This window comes from Amblyraja radiata, chromosome 34, assembly GCF_010909765.2.
Source record: "Amblyraja radiata isolate CabotCenter1 chromosome 34, sAmbRad1.1.pri, whole genome shotgun sequence".
Classification (NCBI taxonomy): domain Eukaryota; kingdom Metazoa; phylum Chordata; class Chondrichthyes; order Rajiformes; family Rajidae; genus Amblyraja; species Amblyraja radiata.
Window position 1 is genome coordinate 9,612,547 of NC_045989.1, and position 17,582 is coordinate 9,630,128.

The window sequence follows — 17,582 nt, forward strand, 5'->3', positions numbered from 1 at the left end:
ATGAGCATTTTGATCTTTTTAAATTTTGACCGTGCATTGCTAGAGCAGATTAGGAGTTGTAAGGTGCAATAAGGTGCTATTCGGCCCACTATGCCTGCTTACCTTCAAGTATCCATCAATACTAATCCCATTTACTTGCACTTTGTCTGTAATAAGTGTTACGTATGTACCTGCCTCTTCTCATCTCCCACACTTCATAAACTCTAGGAGCAGAATTAGGCCATTCTGCCCATCATGCCTACTCCGCTGTTCAATCATGGATGATCTATCTTTTCCTCTCTACCCCATTCTCCTGCCTTCTCCCCATAACCTTTGACACCCTTAGTAATGAAGTACCTATCAATCTCTGACGTAAAAACATCTATTGACTTGGCCTCCACAGCTGTCTGCGGCTCCACTAATCTTATCCTGCCATGGCTGTATATAAACTGGTTGCTGTGCAGCTTATATACAGCCATGTGTTATGTGGTACTCATGGTGTGTCCTGAAAGCAAAGTGAAGGGCACCATAAAACACAGCCCTGGCTTCCAAAACTTCGAAAGAAAAGGATGTGGGTTGTAGTGACATTTGAAAAAGAACAAAGTGCAATTGTTGCTTTAAAAATTATGGCCTCGTTTTTGAAGACATTGCCAGTTTGGCCAGAAATCCCACCTCGATGAGTAAAACTGTTTCTCCTGCATGCCCTGGCATTGAAGGTTAGCTTCCTCCTGGTCTGACCTGACGCTGAACTTGTCTAGGGGGCTGGTGAGTTTTACAAGGTGATGAACTTCCAACGTTTGTAGGAAGGAACTGCAGATGCTGGTTTACGCCAAAGATAGATACAAATTGCTGGAGTAATGCAGCAGGTCAGGCAGCATCTCAGGAGAAAAGGAACAGGCAACGTTTTGGATCAAGACCCAGCTAGAGGTGTGAAGAGGTCCGGAACAAATCTGAGCCGACACCAATGGTCCATTGTTGGCTGTGGAAGAGGTGACAACGAAGGGATATGAACAGCGAATCTAACACGATGACGGGGGGGGGGGGGGGGGGGGTGGAGAGAGAGGCTACTTGAAATTAGAGAAATCAATATTCATACTGAAGAAAGACACAATGCTGGAGTAACTCAGCGGGACAGGCAGCATCTCTGGAGAGTAGGAATGGGTGACGTTTCGGGTCAAGCACCTCCTTCACATTCATACTGTTGAAGTCTCTGACTAGAAATCTAGTTAATGCCTTCAGGGTGCAAATAAGTATTGTGGGTTTTCTCATTTTTAAATACAAAGAAGTAGTGAGAATGGAAGCCCTGATTAGGGTCATTAGCTCTTTTATAGACTGTTTAAAGTGGAGTAAGGATTTCTATGTACAGCATATCTTGTGATGCTCTTAATTTTTTTAACGCCAATAACCTATATTTTTGGTGCTGCTTTTTGCATTCTCTCCCACGCAACATTATTAAGTTTCCCCATTCTCCACGCAACTTTGCTTATTGCACAAGTCCTCCTCTCTCCCTCTGGACTCTCTTTGACCAGTCCTTGTGCTCTTGCCAATTCTTTCAATGGCCACACTGTCCTGTGCTTTCGGCTACTTCTCTTCCCCACTCGCCCTTCCCCTGTATTGAGATCTCTCCACACCCGTTTATCTGTTCCCCATGTGCAGGTCTAGACTGGTCCCAGTGCAGCTATGTTGGATAATGGAGTAACACAGCATGGAAACTGTCACTTCGTTCCATCCATTCCATGCCAACCATCCAGAACCCATGTATACTAATCCCACTTTTTCCACAGTCTTCAATGACTTAAATTCCAGTGCTTATCTGATGCTTTAATTATTGAGATTACCTCCCTTCACCACCCCCTTGGACACTGCATATCACATCAAACAAATATTGAGCAAATCATCAGTGTCCCTTCAGCTGCAGCTTGTTATTGATCTATGGACTGAGTGAATGGATTATTTATTGATGAACTGGATTTTGGAGAGCTTAACATCCGTAGCTTTAGATGCCATTGTTGTGGCTTCTTTTGATGCGAAAAATGACACTGAAGTTTAGAAATTACTTGGGTTTGCAGTTGTTGGTATTCAAAGGGTTTCTGTGGGTGTAAATCTGAGTTTTTGTGTTATGATTTTCTTTACTAGAGCTTAAATAATAAATGCCTTCTGTAGCAAGACCTGGAAATCTGGAGAAAGAAATGCTGTAAGTACAGGTTTCTTCAATCTCAGTTCCAGCTCCCTAGATGCTGCCTGACCTGCTGTGTATTTCCAGCACTTTGTTTTGGGGATCAGTCTGGGTAAGAGTGAGCCTCTGGTCTGTGTGTGGCACTGGTGTTCATCAGCTGATGGTCGTGGGGCTTTGCAGAATTTGCTGAGTTTGGGGGTTTTGACTCTGTCGTGGGTTTAACTAGACGTTGTGAAGCCTCAATTCGGGCAATGAGAAAAGGGTGCCGATATGTTGCTGTCAGTTTAGATGCTGGCGATTGCATCTTCAGATTCAGCAAAGAATTGTCAATTATGCCCATCTCATCTTCCACAAAAAAAAGGACACATTGCTGGAGTAACTCAGCGGGTCAGGCAGCATCTCTGGAGGAACATGGATAGGTGATGTTTCTGGTTGGAATCCACCATAATCAGTCTGAAGAAGAGTCTTGTCCCGAAACGTTGCCAGTCCCATGTTCTCCAGAGATGCTGCGTGACCTGCTGTGTTACTCCAGCACTTTGCCTTTGTTTTGTAAAGCAGCATCTCAGGTCCTTTGAATTAGCCTTTAGTCTCAGTCTCCTGCCTTCTGATGGTCTTAGCTTAAAACGATTTGCAGAGGTGAGAGTGGGGACAATGAGTGGCTGAATCTGAAGTACTTCCTTGTGCTTCCCTCTGCTATGTTACCTGTACCTGGTTGCTTTGTGTATAAAAGATAAAAGCTGGCTTCAAGGTGCATTACTCTCCTAATTGGTCTGTCTCCTCTGCATTAGATCATGGTTAAATCATCTTTCAATTAAGTCAAAGTTTATTGTGGCACCAGTAAACAAGTATGCCATTATTGAAATGTTCTGGTGTCTCTGACTCGTGGGATTTACACGAGGTCTGGAAAAGTGTGGTTGCTGGTCTCTTGAGTTGTGTGCTGTGTGAAGATGTCCACACAGTGGAACGCTTACGGCCACGCCCTACCTCTTGTGCTGCTCTGTACTGGCACCTACACACGAGGACCCGTTCCCCTGCTTAACTTTGTTTCCCATCTGTCTCCCCAGGTGAAAGAGCTCGTTCTCGACAACTGTCGCTCGATCGAAGGCAGAATCGAGGGCCTCTCGGATGAGTTTGAAGAATTGGAATTCCTTAGCACGATCAACGTAGGATTATTGTCGGTCGCAAACCTACCAAAGTTAAACAAACTAAAGAAGGTGGGTAAAATGCTGCTGGCTGCTTCTGGGATACATGGGTTACACGTTTCAATTGGCTGGAGTCTGAGTAAAGTATACTATTCCAGGGGTGGTGGAAGTGGAACCAAATTTAAAGCAAGAGCAACTTTGACATTGCACCTTGCACTTTGTAAATAAACTTCTCTGCAATTTTCCTGTGTCAATAACCCATGTTGTTTCATCCTTGAAGCTCACTTCACACGCAGACTTTAATTATTTAGAAGTGATTCTTTAGCTTTGAATTTTCACTTGCTGATGGTGACCAATATTGGTCTGTGCCCATTAAGGAACTGCATTGTCTTACTAGTGCAGGAGACAGATGGCCTGAAGTTCTTACTGGCTCTTTACAGATGAATCGGCCACTGTGCATCTCAACTATTGTTTTCCATTAGGTAGAAACTGTCCACTTCCTACAGTGGAACCTGGTTTCATTTTTCACTTATCTCAAAGCTCATGGATAGACACAAAATCCTGCAGTAACTTAGCGGGCAGGACACACAGCATCTCAGGATAGAAGGAAGGGGTGACGTTTTGTGTCAAGACCCTCCTTCGAATGCATTGTATTTCTGTAAATACAGCAGGTGTCATCATTGTTTTCTTGTTTATCTCCACCTCCATTTAGGCTTTGTAATACTGAATTGGACTTTGATTTGACAATGAATGGTCTGATGTGTCTCCCAAGCATGGAGCAATGCAATGGAGAGATCGCTTTGAATTCTTGAACATACATTGTCCCTCAAGTGAGATCCATGGGCTTCATTCCCCTTACTCCAGACACTCAACATTGCTTCATTAAATTAGACAATCGACAATAGTTGCAGGAGTAGGACATTCGGCCCTTCGAGCCAGCACCGCCATTCATTGTGATCATAAATGATCATCCCCAATCAGTACCCCGTTCCTGCCTTCTCCCCATACGCCCTGACTCCGCTTTCTTTAAGAGCCCTATCTAGCTCTTTCTTGAAAGTATCCAGAGAACCGCCCTCTGAGGCAGAGAATTCCACAGATTCACAACTCTCTGTGTGATTGTTTTTTCCTCTTCTCTGTTCTAAATGGCTTGCCCCTTATTCTTAAACAGTGCCCCCTGGTTCTGGACTCCCCCAACATCGGGAACATGTTTCCTGTGAAGCGTGTCCAAACCCTTAATGATCTTAAATTCTGGTTTGAATTAATGGTTTGCTGTTCCTGTTCTGTGCCTAGCTCGAACTAAGCGATAACAGAATCTCGGGAGGTCTAGAAGTGTTGGCAGAAAAATGTCCGAATCTCACGCATCTCAACCTCAGCGGAAACAAAATAAAAGATCTCGGCACAATAGAACCTCTGGTGAGTATCCCTGAATCCAAAGCTCGGTTTTTGCATTTTCTGTTGTAGGTGGACATGTGTGGACACTCCTTCACAATAACCCTCACCTGATAAAGACTGAGGATCTGCTTCCAGCCTCTTCATCCTTACTGGTTGCTTCTCTTAGGAGAACGTGGCATTGTGTAAAGTTCCACTTTTTTAATGGTTTATTTAAAATGATTGGGCAAGTTTTTAATCAAATGGCATAATGACAAGTTTTTGCCAACACTAAGAGGGAAAGGAGGAAACTTAATCACCTTTGATTGGAGTCTTAAAGAATGCTTGCTTTGGAAAGTTAAAAGAACATCTCCCAGAGGTATAGGATGGTTTTTTTTAAATGTGTCCTTTTCGTGAAAATCAAATAAACCTGCTAAAATGTCATTATCAATTTTCTTTTTTTTATATTCAGACATTTTTGCATTTATCTTTTCGTCTGATGTCGCTGTATTGTTGATCTATTGTGCCAAAATTGAGAGGCGGATGTGCGACCTTTGTGTAGTCCAGAGGTTCTACTCTTGTTGACAGGCTAACTTGTGCCATGGTAGTGCTTGGAATCTCATGGCACTGGAGGAACCTCCACGACAAAGTTAATAAATTGATCCTATAATAAATCTAATGCTTCCAACTATATTTCCATTTCAAAAGACTGCAGATGCTGGAATCTTAGAGTGGAAATCGGCCCTTCGGCCTAACTTTTTCACACCGGCCAACATGTCCCATTTACACTAGTCCCACCAGCCTGCATTTGGCCCATAACTCTTTACCCCTGTCCTATCCATGTACCTGTCTAAATGTTTCTTAAACGTTGCAATAGTACCTGCCTCAACTACCTCCTCCGGCAGCTCGTTCCATTCACCCACCACCTTGTGTGTGAAAAGGGGGAATAACTGCTGGAGGTACTTCGTTGGGTTAGGCAACATCTATGAAGAGAGAGGGACAACACTGAAGAAGGGTCCTGACCCAAAATGTCATCTGGCTATTTCGTTCCACACATGCTGCCTGATCGGCTGAGTTCCTCCAGTAGTTTAAAAAAAATAATCCATTTCCCTTGCATAGATTGTGATAATGGAACATAAAAATAGGGGGGTTTGAGGTGCATCTAAAAATATGTTGACGGCTGCTTCCAATGCTGATTGTGGAGTGAGTTTTGGAACATTTGTATTGCGTCTGATCTACATTTAACCCTCGGACTTTGTATCTTTCACCCCACTTCTGTTGCAGAAAAAGTTGGATAGCCTGCGGAGTCTAGACCTTTTCAATTGTGAAGTAACAAATCTAAACGACTACAGAGAAAACGTCTTCAGGTTTCTCCCGCAGCTGACTTATCTCGATGGATACGATCGTGAGGATAAGGAAGCTCCCGACTCAGACACTGAGGCCTATTTGGAAGGGATAGATGACGAGGACGAAGATGATGAAGGTACAGTTGTGAATTTTATTTTCCCAACATCCCTTTTTTTCAGATCTGTTACTTGGTGTAAATTTTCCCCAGTGTTCTTCCTGACAGTGTAGACTTGCTCTTTGATTTGCCTTTGGCAACGTTTTAGTGGGACGGATACCTGCTCTGTGCACCTGACACCTTCTGACCAATGGCAGTTGCACCTCCAGAGAAAGACAATAGGCAATAGGTGCAGGAGTAGGCTATTCGGCCCTTTGAGCCTGCACCACCATTCAATGTGATCATGGCTGATCATCCACAATCAGTACCCCGTTCCTGCCTTCACCCCATAACCCCTGATTCCGCTATCTTTAAGAGCCCTATCTAGCTCTCTCTTGAAAGTATCCAGAGAACCAGCCTCCATCGCCCTCTGAGGCAGAGAATTCCACAGACCTCACAACTCTGTGGAAAAAGTGTTTCCTCATCTCCGTTCTAAATTCCTAAACTGTGGCCCCAGGTTCTGGAGTCCCCCAACATTGGGAACGTGTTCCCTGCCTCTAGCGTGTCCAAACCCTTAATAATCCTTTATTTCAATAAGATTCCCTCTCATCCTAAATTCCAGAGTATACAAGCCCAGCTGCTCCATTTTCTCAGCATATGACAGTCCCGCCATCCCAGGAATTAACCTCGTGAGCCTACGTTGCATTCCCTCAATAGCAAGAATGTCCTTCCTCAAATTAGGGGACCAAAACTGCACACAATACTCCAGGTGTGGTCTCACTAGGGCCCTATACAACTGCCGAAAGTTGGAAAGAAACCTTTGGCGGGCATCATGTTCGGCACAGACACTGTGGACAGGCGGGCCTGTTCCTGTGTTGCTCTGTTCTATGTTGAAATCCTTTTTTGGGAAATGAGTTGTGAGGCAGCGGGTCGATGAACTCTGCTGCGTTGCCCATCCGGATGGAGATGTCCAGGACATTGATCTAGCAAGATTATTAGTTCAGTTACAGTGGAAACTCCAGTCCAGGGCTATGTCATACAGCGTGGAAACAGGTCCTTCGGCCCAACACACCATGTCAACCAACATGCACCCACATGACCCCTGCGTTTGGCTCCTGTCCTTCTGAACATTTCATGTCCGTGAACCTGTCCAAATTGTTTTTTAAACACTGATGGTCCCGGCCTCAACTACCTCCTCTGGCAGTTTGTTTCATACACCCATCACCCATTGTGTAAACAAAGTTGCCCCTCAGCTTCCCCCGCTCACCTTAAATCCATGACCTCTGGTTCTTGATTTCCCCCACTGGGCAAAAGACTGCATTCATTCTATCTAATCCTCTCATGATCTTATACACCTCTATAAGGTCATCGGTAGACACAAAAAGCTGGAGTAATTCAGTGGGGGTGGGCAGCATCTCTGGAGCAAAGGAATGAATGGGTGACGTTTCGGGTCGAGACCCTTCTGCAGACTTTATAAGATCATCCCTCATTCTCCTCTGCTCCAATGAATAATAAAATTAGCCTGCTCACCTCTCCCCATAGCTCGGGGTCCCGAGTCCTGGCTGCATCCTCGTAAGTCTTCTCTACACTCTTTCCAGCTTGAAAACATCCTTTCTATAACAGGGTGACCAAAACTGAACACAATACTCCAAATGTTGCGTCGCCAATGTCTCGTGCTAACCTTCTATACTCAATACTCTGACTAATGAAGGCCAATGTGCGGAAAGCCTTCTTGACCATCCTATCTACCTGTGATGCCATTTTCAAGCGTTGGTTTTTGATTTGTTCTTAACCGCTAAACCAAGTCACATTTCCATTTAATACCATGAATATGCGATGCTTCTGATCCACGGCGAGAAGCTTACTCTCCTCCCAGCTAGTTCCAGGCCCAGGGAAGACTTTGTGTGTGGAAGAAATTAATTTAGAGGGAAATAAAATTTAAAAAAATGAAAAATTAGACTTTGCAGGTTTGCTTCAAGAGACTTTATTGCATGATATGGAGAGATGGCAGCAGAAAACTGCTCACCACTTCTCTGACTTCACAGCAAATTAGCCGACAGTTATACTGTACAGTAAACAACTTTTCGTTTTTGTTACACACAACTATACGAAAATATACAATTTACTACATGAGTACCAATTATTTCTTTAGTCATAACATACTTTTCGCTTATGTTAATCTTATTCAACAACAGATACAAGTCAAATACAATACAAGGGCATCATGACATTATTCTATCTCACCTTTCAGGCTGCCATCGCCACCATCCCTTCTCCGAGCCAATCATGGCTCCCATTTACAGTAACATTCCTATGCCACAAGCGGTAGGGTGATCTACTGTAACTCCTCCCAAAGTTAAACCCTTCGTTATCTCCTCTACTATTTCATGTTTACATTTACCATCCTCCCTCCAACACATTCCCAGACAAGAGGTAATACGTCTAATCTTACTTTGTCGATTCCCTTAAACTACTTCTGCACCTGGTCAAGCGAGAGCTGACAATTATCATATCCAAAACACCCTTTCGTTACCTTGTTCAATTCCAATCAAAATTAAATAAGGAAGGATATTAATTGTTCTGTGTTAGTGTGTGAAATGCCAGTTAAGTGGAAGTCTCTTACCGTTAACCACCCTAGAGAGGGGTTGTGTGCACAACACTTTTAGATTCTTCAGCTCAATAGCAAGGATTTCTTGCCTCTTTGATTTTAATATTAGGTTATGTGTCCACCTGCTTGCAAACTGCCCAGGAGAGGCTGGATAGCAGGATGCAGTTTCATACACAAGTTCATCCTTCGGTCTTTAGTCATATTGCGACTTGTAGCAAGTAATACCAACGGAAGCAAACAAACCCACAAACTGCAGTCTTTAACAATTGTTTGTACCAGTACATTGATGTGACGGGTGGGTTTGTGGCTGGGTAGGGGGAGGTGCTGCTGAAAGCTCCAGATCGTTAATTAAAATTTCACGAGGAATTGCGCGTGCCTCTGTTGCAAATATATTCCTGCAACATTTGTCTTTTGCATGATTTGTAATTTATCTCAAATGTTGCTTAATGGAGTGGGGGGGGGGGGGGGGGATGTACGAGCTCGCTCTGCCTTCTGTACTGTCACATTGACTAAGTGTTTCAGTTGCATTCTGATGCCTGTGTGGTTTAAGTGATGGTGACATTTTGGGGGAGGGGGGTTAGTAAAGAGAACCGTCACATAATAAGGAATGGGTTCACGGGTGGTTTTAGTTTGCCTGCCTTCTATCCTACCTCTTTTCAGCCATTTTCTATAGGGCCTTTATCCATAATTCATTCTGACATTACAGAGTCTGGAGAGGCAGCTGTTTGACCTAGATTTAAGAATGTAGCACACCCCAGTGCCTTAAGATCACTGAATGGTTCATCTGTCTGATTTGCATTTAGTTTGGTTCCGAGACACTGCGTGGAAACGGGCACTTCGGCCCATTGAGTCCATGCTGTCCATTCATCACCTGTACACTAGTTCCATGTTATCCCACTTCTGCATAATGCACGTTAGGGGTAATTTACAGAGTCCAATTAACCTACAAAAAACCTATGCATCTTTGGGATGTGGGAGGAAACTGGAGAAAACCCAGGTGGTATCAGGGAGAACGTACAAATTCCACACTGACAGCACTCGCAGTAAAGAATAAGCCCGGGTCTCTGGCGCTGATAGGTAGCAGTTCTCCCGCTGCGCCACTCTGCCCCCTTGTCCACGTGGTCCGAGCTCTCGGGGCATTTGGATGCCATTGTAACCATTTCATCAACGTAATAATTTCAACGCCATCGGTTTCCTTTTCTTGCATTGCATTCATTTAACTTTGTTTTTTTCTTACTTTTGCTGCGCAGAAGTTGACGAGGAAGAGTGTGATGAGGTAGCTCAGTGTGAAGAGGACGAAGATGAAGAAGTGGAGGAGGAGGAGGAGGAGGAGGATGAGGAGGAAGAGGAGGAAGAGGATGAAGAGGAGGAGGAAGTTGTCAGCGTAGAGGATGAGGTATGGTTTACAGCAAGAGCCCCTACTACCTGCCCAATTCACGAGACAAGACCTTGGTTCCAAAGTTCTTGGTACATTCTGTAGAACAGAATGTAGTATAGCACAGGAACACTATATTTGTGCCCAACATGATGCCAAGTTACATCTCATCGTCATAGAATTATAGTGATACAGTGTGGAAACATGCCCAACTTGCCCACACCGGCCAACATGTCCCAGCTACACTAGTCCCACCTGCCTGCGTTTGGTCCATATCCCTCCAAACCTGCCCTATCCATATACCTATCTAACTTTCTTAAATGTTGGGATAGTCCCAGCCTCAACTACCTCCTCTGGCAGCTTATTCCATACGCCCATCACCCTTTGTGTGGAAACGTTACCCCTCAGATTCCTATTACATTTTTTTCCCCCTTCACCTTAAACCTGTTTCCTCTGGCCCTCGATTCGCCTACTCTGGGCATGAGACTCTGTGCATCTATCTGCTTATGATTCACATCCTTCTATTCCCAGTACTTTCATGTGCTATCTAAAAGCTGCTTAAATGCTCACTATCCTATCTGCCTCCACCAGCACCACCCTTAGTAGTGCATTCCAGGCACCCACCACTCTCTGTAAAAATAAAAGCCCTGCACATCTCCATTAACCCCCCCCCCCTCCCTTTTCACCTTTTATCTATGCCTCGTAGTTTTGAATATTTCCATCCTGGGGGGGGGGGAGGAGAAAGGTTCTGACTGTCTACCCTATCTATCCCCTTATAATTTTATGTACAGGGCAGTACTGAGTGCATGCTGCCTGTTTAGATAAGGCATTTAATCTGGGATCTTGCCTGCCTGCTTGATGGACTGATAGCAACCCCTCGTCACCCTGTCATCGAATATCCTTGGTGCCCTCTTTATTAAGGAAAAAAATCCCATCTGTTTGCTGGGATGTTGCTCAATGCAAAATGTTTGCGACATTACAGCAGTTTGGTAATTGTTGACCAGAAATGGTTTTCAAGATCTGACCCTGTGAAACGATACACATAGATGGCAGTGCATTTCTCTGCACAGACTATGAGCAGGTTAGGAAGGCAAAACATTTCTCAGCAAACTTTTTACTTGAAAAGCTTTTACCGCATTGAAGCTGCAATTTTTCGCTGCTACCTGTCCCAATCAAATTCCGTTGTGTTTACGACCCAAACCAAATATTTTCAACTAGACTGTATTTGCTCATCATGCTTCATCCCAGCCTTTGTCTTCTTCTCTCTCATGTTCCCTTTGTGAAGTTGCTTGTACTTTGTCACACTGTTAAAGGTGCACTCAGTTGCTCAACCCCATTTGGAGAGGCTGCAAAAAAAGACCAAACATCACACGCTAAAGCTGCGACATTTTGGTTTAGTCTAGAGATACAGCGTGGAAACAGGCCCACTGACCCACCAAGTCCGCGCCAACCAGCGACCACCCCTACACTAGTTCTATCCTGCACGCTAGGGACAATTTGCAGAAGCCAATTAACCTACAAAGCTACATGTCTTTGGAGTGGACAGAAACCGGAGCACCTGGAGAAAACCAACTCAGTCCCAGGGAGAACACACAAACTCCACACAGAAGCAATCCGTAGTCAGGATCAAACCCAGATTTCTAGCGGTGTGACACAGCAACTCCTCCACTGCGCCACAGTATGTCAAATACATTTGTTTGATGGTTTCTTCTAGATGCATACCGCTCATCAGATTATCTCTTTGGACAGTGTGAATCTTGGACTAGCAATGCAGGTCTGCTTCAGACTATACTTCAGCACCAGCGGAGAGATGAATTACTTTTCTCTATCCGTGGGCATTTAATTTAATGAAAGTGGTGGAATGAGACGTTAACTTTTCAATCCTAGCTGAGCTGATGAGGTTTTGCTTGCTAAATGTGTACATTCTCCATGTTATGAGCTTTGTTATGAAGCACTTTAATCACAAGATCTTCAGAGGAACATTAGCAAATAAATTGAATGCTGAACTACAAGGAAACTTTGGGGATAATAATACAAGGAGATGCAAGTTTGAAGAGGGAAGTTCAGTGGAGACATTGCTAAAGTTCAGGGCACACCGAAGGTGCAGCCACCAATGCAGGAGTAGTTTCTACTGGGGCTGTAAAATTCCTGGCCAGATGGGGAACAACTGCAAAGCAACTCCATTATGATTAGGAATATGCCCTGTAGGGTCTTCTGTGATTTATCAGAATTGGGTTCCTTCAAATGATTTCTTTGAACAGTCGAATGGTTCTCGGGAGTCCCATGGAAAAGTACTAGTATTTATATTTTCTTAATATATCTTTCGAACGTCTCAAAATTGCTCGGGTGCAATGAACTAATTCAGCACCTTCCATCGTCATTGCAAGTGGTTGACATTTTGTATGTAGGAAGGAGTGTCCATGACATAGAAGCAGAATTAGGCCTTTTCGGCTCATCGAGCCTGTTCTGACATTCGATCCTGGCTGATTTATTTTCCCTCTCAACCACGTTCTCCTGCCTTCTCCCCATAACCTTTGACACCCCTACTAATGAAGAACCCATCAATCTTCACTTTAAAAATACCCAATGACTTGGCCTCCGCAGCCGTCAGTGGCAATGATTCACTCCCCTCAGGCTAAATAAATTTCTCATCAACTCCGCCCTCAAGGTATGTCCTTTTATTCTGAGGCAGTACTGGAAACATCCTCTCCACATCCACTCTATCTAGGCCTGCCGTGTGTTAGAGAGTTTGCTGCTTTAACTGGTGCACTAGATGTCTTGGCATCTGCCTGAACTATTGAAGCAGACAGATGAATTCCTAATAGAGAGCAGTTCCTTTTGCCGATGTCGGCATTGTTGGATATGTGCTTGGATGTTGGGTACTGGAGCTTCTCAATACACCTCCAGTCTGAGTCCCCCCCCCCCCCCCCCCCCCCCTTTAAGATGGTCATTTATAACCCTGCCTCTGACCAGCCTTTTCTTGCCTCTCCCAAACAATGGTAAATTTTGTTTGGCAACACTCCTGTGAATCACCTTGGGATATTTGCTTTTATTGGGTAGTGGCCAGAAATTTAGTGTCTTATAAAGCTGTGTCTTGAAGATGAGAAATGTCACTTAACATTGATCCCTGTTGAGATTTATTTGGTGCTAACAGGTAAGCTTTCTTCTGACATTTGCAGGATGAGGATGAAGAGGACGATGGCGAAATAGATGAAGAGGAGGAAGAGGAAGAACAAACAGGTGCGTACAGGGCCTCTATCTGGGCTTCCCGACGACATCATCTCTAGGCTATTTATGAATTGATGTAGTTATAAATAAAACAAAGAAACGGACACTTCGGCACACCATGTGTAACATCAACCCTCCCAAAAATCCCGTTTGGTTAAGTCGTCCAAATGGCAGTTTCGACAAAAGCTTGGCAGAATAGAATAGGGGGCAAAGGGGTTGAGGTTAACTTGGTGCTTCAGGTGATATATACATAGGAAATACATGGTAGTTAACAACTGAAGGAATCCACAGTTTTCCTCTCTTTACAAGCATTCCAATTTTTCAAATATTCAAACCTTTAGTTTTAACACCATGTGCTCTTGATTAAGAATCTGGTGTTTGCTTTACGAATAGTACACGATCTCGGCCTGTAAAAATTCACTGTGTCAGAATACAATGAGTTGCACACAACAATCTTTTTGCTAATTGAAATTTTGCTTAACCAAATGCAACCCATTCGCGTATCCTTTTTAAGTATATTTGACGAGGGCTTACATGAATCCCGAGGGCATGCAATGGCCCAGGAGTTGTTCTGCATGTTGGAAAAGGTTTCTACTCTATGAAAGATGATGATTGTTGGGTTGGGTCTAACTCAAGCCTTTAATGTGATGAGAAGTTGAGAGAGCTAGATAGGGCTCTTAAAAATAGGGGATATGGGGAGAAGGCAAGAACGGGGTACTGATTGGGGATGATCAGCCATGATCACATGAATGGCGGTGCTGGCTCGAAGGGCCGAATGGCCTACTCCTGCACCTATTGTCTATTGATAACTGCAGGCAGAAAGAACTGTTCTTTGGTAGGGCGTTGAGAACATGGAGGAATATTGGAACATATTAGATTTGAGGAAAGCAAACCCAGATAAGGAACCCAAGTTTAAACACATTGCCCCACCTTTAAGAGCCTTACAAAAGAGCTAAACAGTATTGTCATGGAGCCAAACAGGCACAAATAATATAGCTTAAGTCAAAACCATCTTGGGAGATAATATGCAGAGGCTGGTGGAAATTTGGTGCGTTCCTCTCCCAGGAGATGGAAGATGGTTAGAGTTTGGGGAGAAGTGTTAAATAAAAAATCTAGCTGAGAGCTGGTAGCACAGGTCTTGGTGCAGAATGGGATCAATCCTGGTAGTGTTTTATTTGTGTGTGGAAGCAGGGGCTTGGCATGATAGTGAGGGTAGACAAAAATGCTGGAGAAACTCAGCGGGTGCAGCAGCATCTATGGAGTGAAGGAAATAGGCAACGTTTCGGGCCGAAACCCTTTAAGGGTTTCGGCCCGAAACGTTACCTATTTCCTTCGATTTTCCAGCATCTGTAGTTCCTTCTTAAACGCATGATAGTGAGTATTTGAATGGTAGCTTCCTATTCTGTACCTTCCCTAGATTAAACTTTTTTTTGACTGAGAATTACTTTTAAGAACAAGCATGCTGATAAGTAGACCAGATGGTTCCCCGTCCCACGTTATAGCAACTCTGGGCTGTTTTTAATGTGTGACCTTTGCTGTTCTTTACTCTAATGTTTCTTTTCCCTTTGAATCTCCCCCCCCCCCCCTCCTCTTCCCCCCCCCCCCTAAAGAAGTCAAAGGCCAGAAGAGGAAACGAGAGCCTGAAGATGAAGGCGAGGAAGATGATTAAATTTCCAACGTTAACTTTCGTGACTGGTTGTTTTTACCTGTTTTCGCCCTTTTCCGAACCCCATCCTATTGTTGCTGTGGGAATGATGATTATGGGAGGATCGCTCCCATTCCTTCTGCTCTGAAATGTCCTGTTCTGGTTCTCCACTGGGTGTTGTGAATTTGGTCGAAATGCCCCTCTAGCAAACATGGGCAAGGCCCAAATCTAAATAATATTGTCTCTTTTTTTTTTGTTATTATGTTCGGTTCAAGCAGCCGTTTTAAACTATATCACGAATCATATCCACAGCAAACAAAGACCAAGTGGCATATTCTAAACAAAAATTTGTATTGTGCAGAAAATGGTTGCCAATTTTGGAAAGTGATGCTCACTTTTTTTAAACTATCCCCATTGTCCTTCCCCACCCGTCATTTCCCCCCTGGCTCTTGTCGCTGTGAGACAGGTTTTCTGTAAATAGTGACCAAAGCTCACTCGCACAATTCCCCGACGTCCTTCCCCGCTTACAGCCCGCACTTCTGAAAATGGCACCCATTTAACTTGTAGTCCTAATTGATCGGTTGGTAGTGTAACACACGTTGTAATAAAACAAAACTACGTTTGAACCCTGGTTTGCCAGCACCCTGTGCTACTTTTTGGTCTGTAATATATATAATCTGAATTCCATAGAGAAGAAACGCTGCAATTTATTTTCCCCCTTGTGCTGTACACTTTGATGAATTTTTTTACAAGCATCCTTATGCAGAAGAATAAGTAAAGCATGTAGTGTTGAATGGGCATGTTTTCATACCTTTGAGGGCATAATATTAATGCAGAATTGTATTTTCTTATCTTGGAGAAGTCAGTGAAGTTGACTAGGACTGGGAAAAAGAAATGCCAGTGAATGTACAGACTTTTACTTTCATATCTGGGGTGACTATATTCCTAGTCAATATTTCATCTGTACAAAAGATTGACGCATTTGTTTGTTTTTTTTCCTCAGCGAAGCCAAACTTAGTTTTGTGTCTGTTTTTTGTCATTCAACAGTTTCAATAAATCCTTTTTTTATATACAATTTTTGTGACTGGTTTTGAGTGTTAGGACCACCAGTAGTTGGAGTTTGTGGGGTGTGGTTTTAAAAGTTTGGGGGGCTGTTTATTTCTACTTAAACGGCACAATTGAGACATAGCTGAAGGCACCGGGCAGCACCGTGGGCAAGCTGGTGGAGCCGTTTCCTCTCAGCGCCAGAAACATGGGTTCGATCCTCACCCCGGGTACTGTCTGCGTGGAGTTTGCACGTTCTTCCTGTGACCGTATGTTTCCTCTACAGCCCAAAGACGTGCAGGTTTGTAGTTTATTTGGCCTCTGTAAATTGACCCTAATGGTCCTAGTGGATGAGAAAGTGGGATAGCAGAACAAGTGTGAACGGGTGGTCGATGGCCAGCATGACCTCGGTTGGCCGAATGGCCTCTTTCCATGTTGTATCTCTAAACTGTTCGCACTGAAGGGGAGCAGTGTTTTCGTGCTGGGGGATTGAGCCCATTCCCTTGCTATAACTAACTGGTGTTCCAACTGCAAATAGACGTTCCTTGGGTTGAATGTGGGGTTATCATAAGAAACATTGGACCTACTACATTCAAATGCCTTTCAAAGAATGGTTATGTTACAACCTAAAATATTCTGACTGTTCTCGACAATGGTGAATGATTGAAGGGTGTTTTCCCCTGTTTAGGTGAGGAGGGAGTCTATTACTTGGCTGGGACATCGTTTCAGAATGCGAAATTGCTTATTTAAAACACAGATGAGGACTTTGGAAGGTGGTGTATTTTTGAGCTTGACTGCCCCAGAGGGTTGTGGAGGGAAGAACCGTTAAACAATTTAAGAGGCTTTTGGATAAACGAGTGGAAGTGCAGGGAATAGAGAGATATGGATCATGTACAGGCTGATGAGATCAGTTAAACTTGAGATGAGATGGTTTAACAGGAGGCGCAGTGGTTGAGTTGCGGCCTTACGGCATCAGAGACCCGGGTTCGATCCTGACCATGGGTGTTCTCTGCATGAAGTTTGTATGTTCTCTCCGTGACCCAATGCGGTGTCCCCGGGTGCTGCGGTTTCCTCCCACACTCCAAAGACGTGCAGATTTGTAGGTTAATTGGCTTTGGCAAAGATTGTAAATTGCCCCTAGTGCGTAGGGCAGTCCTAGTGTACGGGGACCTGCATAAGCTGATGGGCCTGTTTCCACGCTGTATCTCTGAACTAAAAAGCCTGGCATCATATTTGACACCAACATTGGCCGAAGGGCCCGTTCCTGTGCTGTATTGTTCTATGTTCTATAATTTAAATGGATGAACTGGAAGATCTGGATGGAGACAACATACAGACAATTAATTTCAGTTGACTACCTGGTGTGTTGAGTATAAAAAGAAAGTAGAGAAGCTACAGCATGGTTTACGACTGAATCTTGGCATGTAGCCACCTCCAAGTGCATGCTTTGATGAGCGAGAGGACATTGCCGAGAATGTCTGTGGGATCTTCTCAACGCTGGCCTTCGGTTGGCGGGACTATCACCAGGTATGTGATTGGTGAGTATTTTTTTTAACTCTCTACTAAAATGTGCAGA

At 44.0% G+C, this 17,582-nt stretch overlaps 1 protein-coding gene across 1 annotated transcript in view; it reads left to right on the forward strand.

Moving 5' to 3' along the window:
- anp32a (acidic nuclear phosphoprotein 32 family member A) overlaps positions 1-16,034 on the forward strand; it is a 35,136-nt gene extending 19,102 nt beyond the window's left edge. Inside the window, exons 2-7 of the mRNA XM_033050519.1 lie at positions 3,220-3,369; positions 4,588-4,710; positions 5,950-6,148; positions 9,965-10,110; positions 13,269-13,329; positions 14,928-16,034. Coding sequence (XP_032906410.1) covers positions 3,220-3,369; positions 4,588-4,710; positions 5,950-6,148; positions 9,965-10,110; positions 13,269-13,329; positions 14,928-14,986 — 738 coding nt within the window. The 3' untranslated portion in view covers positions 14,987-16,034. The remainder of the gene's footprint in view (positions 1-3,219; positions 3,370-4,587; positions 4,711-5,949; positions 6,149-9,964; positions 10,111-13,268; positions 13,330-14,927) is intronic.
- Positions 16,035-17,582: the final 1,548 nt, after the last annotated feature.